Genomic DNA, 15,221 nt, shown 5'->3' on the forward strand with positions numbered 1-15,221 from the left:
CTGGGATCAGAGACCAACCCCACCTTGTTACAGCCTCCTTCCAGGCAGCTGCAGAGAGCAATCAGGTGTCGTCCTGCCCCCCCGTCCCGTCCGTGCCCCCCCCCGTCCTGTCCGTGCCCCCCCCCGTCCCTTTTCTCCAGGCTGAATACCCTCAGTCCATGGTGAGGATTCACCCCCAAGCCTCCCTGAATTATTACTTTAATTACATGTTGTCACATTGCAAAAGCATGCAGCCATGGTGGAATATCTTGCTTGGACAACTCAGGAACTTAGATCATTTATGAAACGTTTATTGTGCAAAGTTTGAGTTCAGATTAATTGGTGGTAAATCAGCTGTCCTGGTTTTGTTCTATTACTCTGCATTTTTTTAAACCGAACATGCAGGCAAACCCTACACAAGCAAGATAGCCTCACCCTGGCTAGGCAAACACACCTCTGGACAAATCAAAGGTACACTTCTCATTCTGTCAAATGGTCACCTTTCAGTGCCATGTAGATTCAGGACCTGCAAGCAGAAGGCTGTGTGTGTCACGCTGTGTCTGGTGCACCTGATTACGGCTCTGGTTTGACCTCATGCTGGTGTATAAACTCCAGAGCAATGTGGGAAATCATACTGGAAGCGGCTCTGCATCACCAAATTCTGCTCTGAACCAAACTCACGTTTGACTCAGGTAAGGTTAAAAACTGCAAAACCATGGAGTCTTCAGAAGCTAGCTGTTCTGTCCTGGAAATAAATTTAATTAGCTTGTAAAAAATCAGAGATTGGTTAATCACTTCTTTAAGGTGATAGTCTGATGTAATGAAATAACAGTTGAGACCATAAATATCAGATACAGTTGGAGCAAACATAGAGAGCAGAGAACTGTGAGTAATCTTTAAATCAGAGCACCACCCAGGGACGTGGACCATCCATCCATGCTGTCACAGGTCACACAGAAGGGAGGTTTTGCCCTTGATGGAGATAACCATATTTCAAGGAAATGGCATGCTATTTTGCAGGGAATTATGATTCATTCAACTGTGTTAACAATGTGTTTTGCATAGTTTCTTGTCTCCCCATCTTTTGATTCATTCATATACATTATTTATAAGGAAATGCAAACACTTTCTTCCCTGGTCTAATACATCATGACCCACTCCTGAAAAAAAATCCTACATGTAATCTATACATGTTATTAAGTTTGAAAAAGGTACAACTGTGAGTATGTCACTGTCATCTTTTGTTGCCCCCAATTAGTTCCGGTATAACCCTTTTAGCTTCAAGAGAAACCAGATTATAACTTGTCTGTCAAGGCTGCGGTTTATTTTACGCAACATTTGTAATACCTGAGCCACCAATATCATAATTATCAAAATGATTACCCTATCAGTCAGCAGCTTATTTGGCCAGAAGACCTTTACATCTGTTTTGCTGATTATGTACTTTCTGAAGCAAAGACACATGGTAATAAGTAATACTAGTGCATCTGGGTATAAGGGCAAATAAGTATTGCAATACCCAGCGTACATTCAACCAGCCCAGCGTAGGTCTACTAACTGCCAAAAAATGGAGACTTGAATTAAATAATACTAGACTAAATTTTCTATCCTCTTTCCCCACACACACACTATTTAGAATGCTGGCAAAAAAAAGGTCTTTTAATTGAGACTCAGTTACTCCACCCTTCTCGTTCCTTTCCTCAAGGAAATCTTCATCGTAGATCCATGGGCAACAACTGAGCGTAACAAAGCTACCTGAAATTATTAATTTCAGGTAGCAGAATCTTAGTAATGACCAGATCGTAAGATCGATATTTAGTCTCCACCATGCAAAGTGTGGTTAATCTTCTTCATATAAACATAAATCATCGAGTTTACAACTCTTGACAGTGTAATCCAAGCAGACAGCTTCATGCATGAGCAGGCAAGAGGAGTAACTGTGGGAGTCGGAGGCAGCCAGTTTACATGTGTTTACATGTGCCCATGTAGACTCACACATGAACCTCATGAAGTTCAACAAGGCCAAGTGTAAGGTCCTGGATGTGAGTCGGGACAATCCCAAGCCCAAATACAGGCTGGGAAAAGAATGGATTGAGAGCAGCCCCGAGGAGAAGGACTTGGGGGCGTTGGTTTATGAGAAGCTCAACATGACCCAGCAACGTGCGCTTGCAGCCCAGAAAGCCAGCCGCACCTGGGCTGCATCCCCAGCGGCGTGGCCAGCAGTCGAGGGAGGGGATTGTCCCCCTCTGCTCCTCTCTGGTGAGACCCCCTGCAGCCCTGCGTCCAGCTCTGCCCCCAGCATAAGGAGGACACGGAGCTGCTGGGGCGAGCCCAGAGGAGCCCAGGAAGATGCTCGGAGGGCTGGAGCCCCTCTGCTGTGCGGGCAGGCTGAGGGTTGGGGTTGTCCAGCCTGGAGAAGGGAAGGCTCCGGGGACACCTTAGAGCAGCTTCCAGTGCCTGAAGGGGCTGACAAGAAAGCTGGAGGGGGGCTTTTTACAACGCCATGTAGTGATGGGACAAGGGGGAATGGTTTTAAACTGGAAGAGGAGACATTTAGATTAGATACCAGGAAGAAATTCTTCACTGTGGGGGTGGTAAGGCGCTGGCACATGTTGCCCCATCCCTGGCAGGGCTCAAGGCTGGGATCAATAGAGCTTTGAGCAGCCTGGGCTAGTGGGAGGTGTCCCTGCCCATGGCTGGGGGTTGAAACTAGATGATCTTTAAGGTCCCTTCCAACCCAAACCGTTCTGTGATTCTATGATTAAACCATTTGAGATGTATTTGTTGCTGGGACATGAGATGCACCAATGAATCAGGTACTGTGTCATTTTGTGGCTTGCTGAGTATGGGCAAACCTTAAGATTCCCCCTCCTCACTGCCTGTGTTTATATTTAATTTCTTTTCCAAAATGGATGCAGATGCAGTCATAAAGGCATATTTATCTCTGGGCACACACTGAAACAGAGCAGACAGCTCGCAGTTCCCTAGACCTTGGGATCTGGGAGTATAGCTAGACTGCTGGGGGTTCAGTTTGCACAATTTACATTGTAAAGAGTTCTTAAATGGTCCTGTAAGTGTGGTTCACTGTTCAAACATGTTCAAAGACTGTAACCTTTGTGCTTGTGACCAATTGGTATGTTACTCATAGCTGTTCCACCCACAGGCTTGGCAATGTACAGTGCACCATCATAAATACTCTTTGCATATTATCAAGTTGGTAAAAGCCAGCAAGCATTTGTACAGAGCTTTTACTTACTTTCCGTATCGCAAGGCTGCTTCTTCCTCTTCCTTACATTTTGTGCTTCGTCTCACAGAGGCAGACAGACACATTGCTGACAAAAATCAACTTCACAGAAGACAGGGAATTTCACCTTTAAGGGCTTGCTAGAGAACCCCGCGGCACAAATGGGCCTCCAGAACACCAAGCACTCCAAAGTCAAGCAAGCTAATATACTGATGTTAGGACTTGATTCTGCAGGAAAATCTACACTGTTGTACAAGTTCAAGTATAATGATGTTTTTCTAACGATTCCAACAATTGGCTTTAATGTTGATATGATTGAAACCGAGAGAAATTTTACATTGACATTTTGGGATGTTGGAGGACAACAGAAAATGAGACAGGTCTGGTGCAATTTCCTGGAAAACACAGATGGACTTCTGTACGTTGTGGACAGCTCTGATAAGCAACGTCTGGAAGAATCAAAGAAAGAATTTGAACTCATTTTAAAGAATGAATTTATGAAAAGCATACCAGTTGTCATGCTAGCAAACAAGCAGGATCTGCCTGGAGCTTTGAACGCTGAGGAAATAACCAGGAAATTCAACATGAAGAAGTACTGCAGTGACAGAAATTGGTATGTACAACCCTGTTGTGCCATCACAGGAGAAGGTTTATCAGAAGCTCTCCAAAGGCTAACCATGTTTTCAAAACACTACAGCAGATCAAAGGAGACTTTTACAATCTCTAAGGAAGTTTAAACTCTTCAAGAATTTCTATCATCGCATTCTCATGAACATTAATGAATACATTTTGTTGGACTAAATCTGAAAATACTGGATTCTGGAGAACTCTTATCAGTAAATATCTATAAAGAACCTTGACAATAATTGATGATACTGTTACACCTGCACATGCTTCTGAGATGCCACTCTGCAGTGTTTCATTGGTGACGGTATACTTGGGGTTATTCTGCTCAGAAATGTGGCTGTTGGATGATCAAAGAGGTGAAGTTGAGCTTCCGAATTTTAGCAGGTGGAAACAAAATAGGTGAGCAGTGCTTCAAATGTTTAAATCGAGTCATTTTGTCAAGATATAAAATAGTGAAGTCGTTCATTCAGCAAGAAAAGCGAGGGATAAAATGTTTTTTTTGTAATAAATGCTCCATGGATGTATTTCTCATGTAAAAATATAGTCAGTTTAGAGCTTAAACTCTTAGTTATATACAGGAGATCCTATGAATCTGAAATACCTGTTGGATGTTATTGCATTCTGGAACCAGTTACTCCAAACAGATTTTAACAAACAGGATCTTCACTTCATCAAGTCACTGACAAAACAAAGATCTGGTGCTGTTTGTAAGGTGTAGGTCTGATGTCCCTTCATTACAGACTTCCAGGTACCGATCTCTTTGCTTCTGTGCTGTTGGATTGCTACCCGTAGCCAAGAGCAGGATGGTGGAAGCCAGCACAGGATTGGTCCAGCAAAGCGCTCATCCCCGTTGTCTGTGTGGGGAATAAAGTGGGGAGGAATGGGGATGTTGGCTCCTTGTCAATTTTATAGATCATGATGGATCCTGTCCTGCCTGTACTGAATCCAACTGAAATTTTGTTACTCATAAATTTAGGTTTAATTAAATTTGAGATAAAACTGGCACCAAATTGCTGATCCTCTTACTATAGTTTGTAGAAAAAAATTCCAAATGAAATTTCTGTTTAGATTTCCTGATCGATGGAGTGAATTAGTATTCCAATTCATTCATAAGGTCCATTAAGCATCGAAGGATTCATAATTACAAGACTAATTGAACTGTATCAACCATGAGAACACTTTAAACACTAAGGCTGAAATGTTAACAGGGCCTGCTCTTTTAAAAGCAAGAGTAAAGAGACCATCTAATTATTGGTTATACAGTCCCAGAAAATCCAGCCCAATTATTTCTGCCTCCTTGGGCAGTGTCTGCAGTCATAGCATGCTCCGGTGGTTAGGATGCTTGCTTAGATAGTCATATTATTTTTTTTTCCCTACATCTACCACAATCTTTGACCATGGGCAAGTCATTTGATCACTCTGTGCCTCAACAGTCCCTTGACAAAATTTCCCCCCCAGTTATGTGCTCTGAAAAAAGTTGTAGCAAAGGTCAGCTTGTGAGCTTTTCTCTTGAGACAAAACGATTATGCCAAGTAATAATATAAGAAATTTACATTTAGTTCTTACTAATAAACAGGCAGGAATTTCAAGTTGTAGAAAGGTGAAGCAGCAAGAAAAACACCCAGACATACCCTGTTGTCTCATGCATATATAATTCAAAGACAAAAACATCATCAGGTGAATTTGCTGAAATAGTAAACAAAGGAAGGTTTCTCAACAGCAGTTGTCACTCATACTGACAGTAATTACTACAGGCTAAATCCTGAGTCATGTTGAGAAAGTATTTAGACTTGTATTGCCTGGTCTGATGATTTGGGCTCAATATAAAATAACATCCTCTGTCCCCAAAAAGATTCTTAAAAGTCAGCCACAATGGGAACATTAGTTTTCTAAACCTGACGATTCAATGTTAAAAATGTACTATTTCAGATCAATATATTTATAAACATTTGCATGTGTATGTTACACATTGAATTCTCCCACTAGTTTAATCGTGTCTATTATAATAAACCTGAATATAGTTTGCTGGCCTCGGGACTTCCATAGGGAGAAATACTCCTTGAGAGATTTAATGAGAGTGCACGAGGGTCTCTAATTAGACAAGAAGCAAGTTCTGAAGGGAGAAATAAAGTTGTGTAATAGACTAGCTCACATAGCTAAAACAGAGAATAAGCTTTCAGGCACAGAATCCCTTCTCCAGGTTATCAAATTAGATTAAATGATGCTCACATTGACTTGAAGAGAATCTTTTACATTATGCTTCAAAGGAAATAAATATACTTTATTCCATTCACTTTGCAGAATATCAAGTATTTAAAACTCAGTTTTTCTAAGAGCTTGGTTTTCTAAAGAAGTGAAGCCGTGCCCATTTTATCTGCCCCTGGAGATCCCTACCTTACTGAATAATTTTTAAGCTTTAAAACTAATATCAAGTTGGACAAAGGTGCAGGTTCTCAAAATAATTATATGCCTGAAAGTTTAATTAAAAAAATCAGTGAGATAGAGGAGTGACCATACTGGTGCCCCGAGTGAAAGCAAGGCTGATAAAGTACAAAAGACTAATCCCCTAGGAGACAAATGTTCCGTTTTAGCCTCAAGAGAGCCTAAGCGGGAACATAAATCCACAGAGCTCAGACTTAATTAGTTCCCCTGCTCCTGGAGCTAGTTGGTCTTTCTCTATACTGCATGAGTAAGTGGTGTACTTGGGGGCTTGTTTAGGATGAGGAGATAGAGGACATAGAACCCACTGCTTAAAATTTCCTTTCTACACATGGAGTAAAGAATCTCCCTGACGACTCAGCATGTTTTGGGAAGGATCTCTGAAAAAGCATAGGCCAGGAAAGTGCAGAGGAATTGGAACTTCTGGCTCAGTTCTGCAAGACTGCCGAGCCCCACGGCACTGTTTGCTCCCTGTTGGAAGCCTGGAAACTGTTTGATATCTGATCCCATCACGTGTTACATGGTGAAATCAATAGCAAGGAAGTTACAAAGGCATTTTACAGCTTCATCCTGCTATGGAGAGTTTTATAACTTTTGATTGCTTGGCTGAACAATATAATGAGCAGAATTGTCTTTACGTTTCAGAGCACAACAAAGTAGAATTCGACCTGAGCTAAAAATACAATCCATAGTATCGTAAGCATAAGTTATTCCTGGATAAGTCTTGTTTTATTATTTAGAATTTATATAGGTTACTCACTAAAAACAATTTTAGGATTTTTGAAGGTTTGGAGTGCTTTGAGAAGGTAAGAAATCAGCATATGAGGAGTACTGCCCCACTTGGCAGTGGAACCAAAGCCTGTAAGCTGAAAAGTTGGCATGGAATGAAAGGCCTTAAAGGGTTTGGGACACCCCTCAGCTGTTTATATTGCTTCAGGTTTTGGAACTTTTTTTATTAGGTCTCCTAATAAATCACACCTTGTTCACCCTGGCGTTTCTTGCATTTTTTATTGATGCATACTGGCAGTCTTGTGCAACTGCAATCAAGTGGTAGAAGCATTACAACTATATTGTAGCTGAAGTGGACAAGTCCCCCAGTGTCTGCTAGTATTTCTTGCACAAAGTTTGCTGCACCTGTTTCTTTCTGCTGACAGAACAGTCATCCATGAAGAAATAAACAGTACGTATCTGAGATTGTGAAACACAAAGGATCTGTGAAACCAAGACATGCTATATCCTGTGCCCTCACAAGAAGATAATCCACTTCAGACACGTTTGAATGTGACATTTTAAAAGTTGACAAATCCAGGGTAAGGGGAACTGTCGTTTTGACCATTCATTAATAAGATTACTGTTGTATAAAATCATGAGTTTTGAAATAGCTGTCATGGAGCTCATTTAACATAGTTCCAGTGGGCTGAAATGCCATTTTAAGGGAAGGTGCAGAGCAGCATAAGAAACCATTGCAAATTTGGATAGTAACACTCCCTCCTCCTTAGTTGTTAGAAGACAACTCCCCCAATAATGAAATACTCTGCAGAATCAAAGGGAAGCATAATGTGTAAGGAATGAGGGACAAGGCTTTTTCAGTACCAGGTAATGTAGAGCTGAGCGACTCACTCAAAATGTCTCTTTTGCCATCTCCCCCTCATTTCTGGCAAGTTACCTGCAACAAAGGAAGGACTTTCACCTTTCAAACAAGTTTTAAGTCTACTGTAAAGGAAGACAATACTTTGAAGCGCTGTATGTATACTTAACTGCTTAAAGCAGGCTTTCTTTCCAAAGTAAATGACCCATGCTGAGTTCTGTGCTGCTACAATTAGACTTCCTCCACTTATAATTAGCTCAAGTATTCCTATCCAGCACAAGCATGAAGATTCTGGACATATATTGCACCAGATCAGGCAGGCTAGGTTATATGAGCCTCTAATTTAGGATGTAAACTCTTGAGGGTGGAGGCCTTACTTACAAAGCACACACCATACTGCAGGTACAATTTGCAAATCTAAATTAATCAAACAGCAACACAACATGTCCAAACACAACTTATTTGGAACACATGTAATTTTATCAAATTGTGCATTAGCATATGTTCCAGTTTCTACAATATTCTGTTCTTTAGCTGTGGTAAGTGTCCTTGTACCACTCCCACCCATCCATGATGTTTTTGCAGTGTAACTGTGTCACATCTAGTGTGAAGCTGGGTGCCATCCAGAGTCACCTCCCCTTACCCTCTGTCACCTCTGTGTTCCCCTCCCCAGCTACGTATTTACACTTGCAGGTCTGCACAGCAGAGCCTTCTCACTTCCCTTGTCCTTCACCAGCTATCTAAATGGTGATGCCAGTATTCATGGTCTTTTTATTAGATAGTCATCGAGTGTTTTTACGCTTGCTCTCATGCTGCTCCTTGTACTTGGAATTACCTAAACACATTTACAAAACCATTTTGTTGTTTTCTTTCAGATCCTTCCTTAATGCACTCCTTTCCCACGATGTATGCAAAAAATCTGACAATAGCTCTTAGGGTTTTATGACAAGGCCGCAGCCCATATCTTTTGATGAATATTTTTTTATTATTTCCTTGTTCTCTCCATATTTATTCATCTGGTCCCTTTAAACCTTAGAATGTGTGTTCTTTGGTGCAAAGATCATCTTTTTGTTCTGTGTTTTATATGCTGCCTGATTGATGAGAAGAGTTTCTAGACCTTATATTACTGCTATTAGCCTGAATCTCATGGAACATCTGCTAAAATAAGTAATTTTGTGAGTTTAAATAAACCATCTAGGTCTGAAGCCATGTGTATCCTTTCTTTTTAGCAAATATAGCTGGGAACTGCAGCAACAATTTCGCTGATCCAAACAAAGGCTGAACTCCTTTACAGTTGTGCTTGGCTGTTAAAGGATAACTGTGCCTTAACCGTTTTCAGTTACTTTATCTAAAGCGTACACATTAATCACTAAAGAAGGCTAGTCTCTTAACCTTTTCTTAGCTGATTCATAATTCTGAAATGTTCTGGTTTAGTTTAGGACCATTGCAGATTCATGTGAAAATCCCTCATATCATTTGGATGCAAAACAAAATGTAAAAACGTTCTGTAAACAGCTTAACAACTCTGATGAATGAATGTCAGTCTCCTTGGCTAGGTCTCACGCCCAGGTCTCCACTGCTGGGTGCTCCCATTGCGTGTATTCACAACACTGCGCAATGGCCTTTGCCTCCATTCACGTGTTTTTTCCTTTGTTGAGGATCTACAATATAAGGTTTGATATATCTTAAATGTATATAGTTACTTGCAATATAATGCTTAGGTACTCATCTGTTATTTACACATGTTGCAGACCAACATGAGTGCATCCAAATCCAGCTTGAATTACTCTGTTTTATCTAGAAAGGTAAAACAAAATAAGAAATAGTATGCTACAGGAGAAGTATATAAGGAGTTAAATAGGAGGGGAAGTGAGAGAAGATAAGCTAAAGAAATACAATGGAAAAGGATAGAGAAAAGAAAAATAGGTTAGAAAAGTTCTCAGGGCAAACATAGTACTAGGTGTATGCAGATATACAAAGCAATAGAAAGCAAAAAAAAAAAAAATCATCATTAGCCGTTATCTCCTGAGTGGTTTTTGCATTCCCCTCTTGTGATAATAATGTGTTAAGAAGCCTTCTCTTATTTTCAATTAAACATGCAATGTAGACAGTAATTCCTACTTGTGCCCACATATGTAACTTCACATGTATTATCTCTGAACATACATTACATACTAAAGGCAACTATTTTATAGATCTTAGGCACATCAGGCCCCAAAGATAATGTAATCTTTAGAGAAAATATTATGCCAATAACTGGCTCCTTATAGTAACCCTAAACAATATTAATCCTGAATATGAATACATAACAGATCTTCTTAAAAACAAATGTGGAAATTAAATAGAGCAGTTTCAAACAGCTCTTCCTTTCAACCCGCATAGGAAGACATTCATATTTCTTTGTTATCACCTGCTTACTAAGGGCTATACATTGAGCTTTTTTTTTTTTTTTTTTTTAAGATTACAATTTTCCAATAAGTCATTTGGTTCATTGACCATTTAAAATAATAATGTATTGCCTATACTAATGGATAAATTTGCATATACTTTTCTTTCTCATGTGTTATTAAAAAAAACCTGTCAAGTATTAAGGAAAACCCAAGCCAAATAGTAGAAAATCTTTACATCAATTGAGTAATATTATAAAAACCCTCGTATAAAGTTTAGCATTTCCACACAGAGACACCTTGTGGCATATAAGATATACTGCAGTTAATAAAACCGAAACTGGTTGTAAATTCGAGTGGTGACAATAGGAGCTTGAGAACTCTGTTCTTGGAGGTTTAAACCACACAAGTAACCATCTTGTACATCACTTTTTCAAACAAAAACCAGCTAATTACAACATTGCTGGGACTTATTTTCAGATATTAAGTATTTAAAAACCTGATAGTAACAATTCGTTAAATTAAGATTTCTGTACTTCAGGTAAAATCCACATTTGTTTTCATTCCACATTAAGATGAATGTTTCAAAAGTACAGCATTTTGTGGAACAGAAGTTTTATAAGTGAGTGATGTCCAAACTGTTCAAACAAGCAGACTACAGTCATTTCAACATTTAATAAGCATAACCCAGTAATACAAATGTCCAAAGCATAACAACCCATTCGTGTGCAACACATGCTACTGGTTAAAGCATGCTCCAGACAGCGCTAAGGGTGTTGTAAGCAGGAACGGTCAGTAGTGGGTTGAGTAGATCTCAATGAAGACAGGCTGAGAGACTTGGAGTTGCTCAGCCTGGAGAAGGGAAGGCTCCAGGGAAAAATTAGAGCAGCTTCCAATACCTGAAGGGACCAACAAGAAAGCTGGGGAGGGGCTGTTTACAAAGGCCTGTAGCAATAGGACAAGGGAGAATGGTTTTAAGCTGAACAAGGGTAGATTTAGATTAGATATTGAGAAGAAATTCTTTGCTGTGAGGGTGGCAAGATACTGGCCCAGGCTGCCCAGAGCAGCTGTGGGTGCCCCGTCCCTGGCAGGGCTCAAGGCCAGGCTGGACGGGGCTCTGGGCAACCTGGGCTGGGGGGAGGTGGCCCTGCCCGGGGCAGGGGGCTGGAGCTAGGTGGGCTTTAAGGGCCCTGCCAACACAAACTGTTCTGCTATTCTGTGATTCTATGAAATGAAAACTACCTCATTACTATGGGAAGGGGGCAATCACATTGCACTGGAGAAGAGTCCAGGGGAGGCAGCTGAGCTGGGGACCCCCTTGCTTCTCTTCCTGGCCGGCCATGTGGAGAGCTTTCCTCTTCCCTTCTCCCTCTTTGTCTCTGTCCTTTTGCTTTTTATTTTTACCAAAACACAATTTTTATTATTAGAGTGAAATGTATACTATCTTGTGTCTCAAGAGTAAATCTTCAGGCAGGTAAGTCTGCCTCAGCATCTTCTGTGCAACAGATGGGATTGCAAACCAGCTTTACATCAGCTTTCCACTTCCTAGGTTGCAGGTGAGTGTTATTCATTGTCTGTCCAAACGTATGATACTGCAAAAAAAGACTCTGTCAGTCATTACACCATCCAAACAGGCAGACTGCCGTTCCCCCCGACTGACTGCACTCCTCAACAACTTCACTGCTGTCCCATCCCTTCTCCATGCCAGCAGCATCATTCTCCTGCAGGAACACTACAAAATTCCATCATATATGTCTCACAGGCTCAGACTATCATGATGCAGAAAGGACAAAAGTTACTCTATAGTTTATTAGATTATAATGATGTGTTTCTAAACTGGAATTGCCATTAATATTATTTTTTTTTCACATTAAGTTGGTAGTGATTTATAAGAGCCCTGAATACTAGTTCATAACAAAAAGGAGATTTTAATTAAAAAAAGAAGTTATGAATATTAAAGGAAAGAGTTGATCTAGGTGATATGACAGAGGTGTAGAGTTCCTGAAGCTACTAAAATGCTATGTATTTCAGGAAAATTATGTGGCCATTATTCCCCCTCAAAAGAAAAGCTGAAACAGAAATATTGTTGTTTATCAGGCATCAGAAAATCAAGGAAAGCTCAGTCAGAAATCCTTACGAAAATGGGCCTCATTAGTGCTGCGGCTCAGAAGTACTCATTTTCTTCATTACAGTGTAACAAAGAGATATGCATACTTAGGGTATTTTCACATCTCTACTCAATATCAGTCCTTCAGCATTTCAAAATTCCTTATTCATTTATGTATTCTAGTTTCCTTGCAAAATTAGTCTGAAACACAGCATTGACAATGGCAATCTGCATCTGCACATTTACATTTTTGTTGCATAAAAGATGCATCTTGGATTTGATACCATTTTATATGCTAAATTCTGCTCACTGGCAGTGTTAACAGCCAGAAATAAGAGCTTAAATTTTAGATGCTCCCATAAATGTCTCTAGCTTTGTGATCCTATTAGTGTTTCTGCGTACAATGTGAAACACATATTACCTAACACTTCATACTAGCATTTAATTATGTAACCATATTGTATATATTAATTTTAAAAGTATTGCCCTGAGGATCATCCTTCCACTGGAAAACCCAAGGAAGGGCAAGTGACTTTCCCTTCTGCAGCACTCAAGTGGAACAGAACCCAGTATATGGGGAGTTCCCAGGCCTGCCAGCAGATACTGTTTCCCTTTCCTTCTAGAAACATCATGGAACTCGCCCAAATCAAGCAGCTGTGACAGAGAAGTTTTCTGTCACTGTCTTAACCATCAGCAGTGCTACCAGAAAATTACTTTGTTCTAGGGGCTTCTTAAGAAGGAAAATTTTTTTAGCATGGAAACAATATATTCCTGAATCTTTCAGGAAACTCATTTCACTAACCGTTCCTCACTTTTTATCTTGAATGAAATTTTCTTCCCTTGCCTTTATTAGGAATTGTTCTGTTTGAAAGGTAGAGCAGCTAGGACAAAGGCAGGGAAGTGGGGCTCCACAATCTGCTGAGTCATGATTGATTCCTGTTCTTCATGGGCTATTTGCAGCTGATGGATTTTGTGATCAACTCTGGCTTTGGTACTAAGAAACATTTTTGGCAGCGGTCATTTCATGATCTATAAATTTGTTTGCAAAACATCTGATCCGGCGTGTTAAAAACTGAATTAATATAGGCTGAACTGCGGAAAACATCACCGATGTTAATTAAAAGCAATCCCAAAAACAAAGGTTATATTAAATAAAAAGTTATATTAAAACAGAATAACTGAGATCAGAAGTAGGCTCATTCAGAGATTGCTTTGAAACTCTGATCATAAATTTTAACAGGACTGCCTCCTGCTTAGTGTTTGCAGTCATGTGGGAGCCCTAAGTTTATTTTCTAATCACAGGAGCAGATGTTCAGCTGATGTGAATCAGCACATGGCCACTGAGGCCAGAGGAGCTACCTTTAATTTGCACCATCTGGGGATCTGGTTTACAGTCTCTCCTTTTGAAGAAACAGAATATTGTGCATCATCTTATAACTTATCACATGGTGGCTTCCACAAATTGAAAAAGGAAAATATTTAGGGCTCTTTAACTAGATAAATAGTGCTCATAATGTGGTATTTCAAATTCAAACTGGCCTTGTGAGAAGAGATCCTCAAGGCGTCTGTAATGCCCAGGCTGTAAGTAAGCACAGGAAAGCAAGCCTCGTGAGGGACAGTGTTAAGTGAGTGAGAGCACTAAAACTAAATTGGCCTGGTGACATCAACAGGCCTTTGGCTTCATTAACATCTGATATGGGCCAGCACTGAAACTAAGATCAGGAGCATCTCTCAGTAATTTTAGTGTCTTGTACAACATGATTAAAGTGTTATAAATGGAAAGGCATTGAATCCTACTATGTTTTGGACATTTTCGGATATTTTAGGCTGATTTTCTGTGCAGTTCATTACTCTGAAAAACTGTGATGCTAGAAAGTGAGGTTTCAAGTACCACTCCAACTAAAGAGCGTTTTTTTCTAAGTATAAACACATATTTTTTTCTAAATACAAAGAAAAGCTAAAATACAGTGTAACCAGTGGTTCTAAATGGACAGAGAAAAATAAAGGGGACACATGCACAGGAACTCTGCAGCTTTTGAATACAAGAGAAGTCTCCATCTGCACAAGAGAATGACCCCTGTGTGAAAGCAAATGGAGTCAAAAGATAGGAGAGCTGTTTAAGCATTTTCTGGTTAAAATCTTTTTTTCTTACTGTAATCCAAAGGACTTCAGCCAAGTTCCGTCAAAAAGCAACTTTAAACTAGTAGGTTAGGGTAACAATTGGAAAAACAAGTTGAAAAATTAGCTGAAATAAGTGCCTTTTTTGGTTTTTTGGTTGTTTTTGGTTTGTTTTTTTTTAAGTGAGGAGGAGGGAAGCTGGGCAGAAGGCTGGATGTAAGAGTTAATAATTTATCCAAGAAGACAGCAGTATTAATACATCTTTCTAGCTCAAAAGGAATGATGTGCATCCACGTCAATGCATGGTCCATCATACTGCTGTTTTCACATGCCTCTGGACAACAGAAAGAGTAAAGGAAATGTCAGCAGTGGTAGCAGGATTTGTTGCAGATGCTGCAGGTACTCAGTGTAGACCCTTTTATTACAAAATGGCATAGAACTTGGGCAAATAATTTTTGAGCAACTAATTAAGACAGCTAACAAAGAATACCTCAGGAAGGAATTTGAACTTTGTGTGAACATTTTCTAAGAGAGAAAAATGACAGTCTGGCTCAAGCAGTTCAAATGAGTAAAATAAGAAAACGGTAGAAGAGGATACAGAGGCTCAGGCAAAATCAAGCACTGTACTAAAAGGAGACATCCTAGAGGTAGTAGCTGTGTAATGGCACATCTGAAAAAACTATTCTAGCACAGTGATGTAAGAGAAGACTAAAAGCAAAACTAGCATTCAGA

At 39.9% G+C, this 15,221-nt stretch overlaps 1 protein-coding gene across 1 annotated transcript; it reads left to right on the top strand.

Moving 5' to 3' along the window:
• The first annotated feature begins 474 nt into the window (after positions 1 to 474).
• On the top strand, positions 475 to 4,808 carry ARL14 (ADP ribosylation factor like GTPase 14). Its single transcript, XM_037407189.1, has 2 exons — positions 475 to 671; positions 3,294 to 4,808. The coding sequence occupies exon 2, from the start codon at positions 3,385 to 3,387 to the stop codon at positions 3,958 to 3,960; it is 576 nt and encodes a 191-aa protein (XP_037263086.1). The 5' UTR covers positions 475 to 671; positions 3,294 to 3,384; the 3' UTR covers positions 3,961 to 4,808.
• Positions 4,809 to 15,221: the final 10,413 nt, after the last annotated feature.

This window comes from Falco rusticolus, chromosome 13, assembly GCF_015220075.1.
Source record: "Falco rusticolus isolate bFalRus1 chromosome 13, bFalRus1.pri, whole genome shotgun sequence".
NCBI lineage: Eukaryota > Metazoa > Chordata > Aves > Falconiformes > Falconidae > Falco > Falco rusticolus.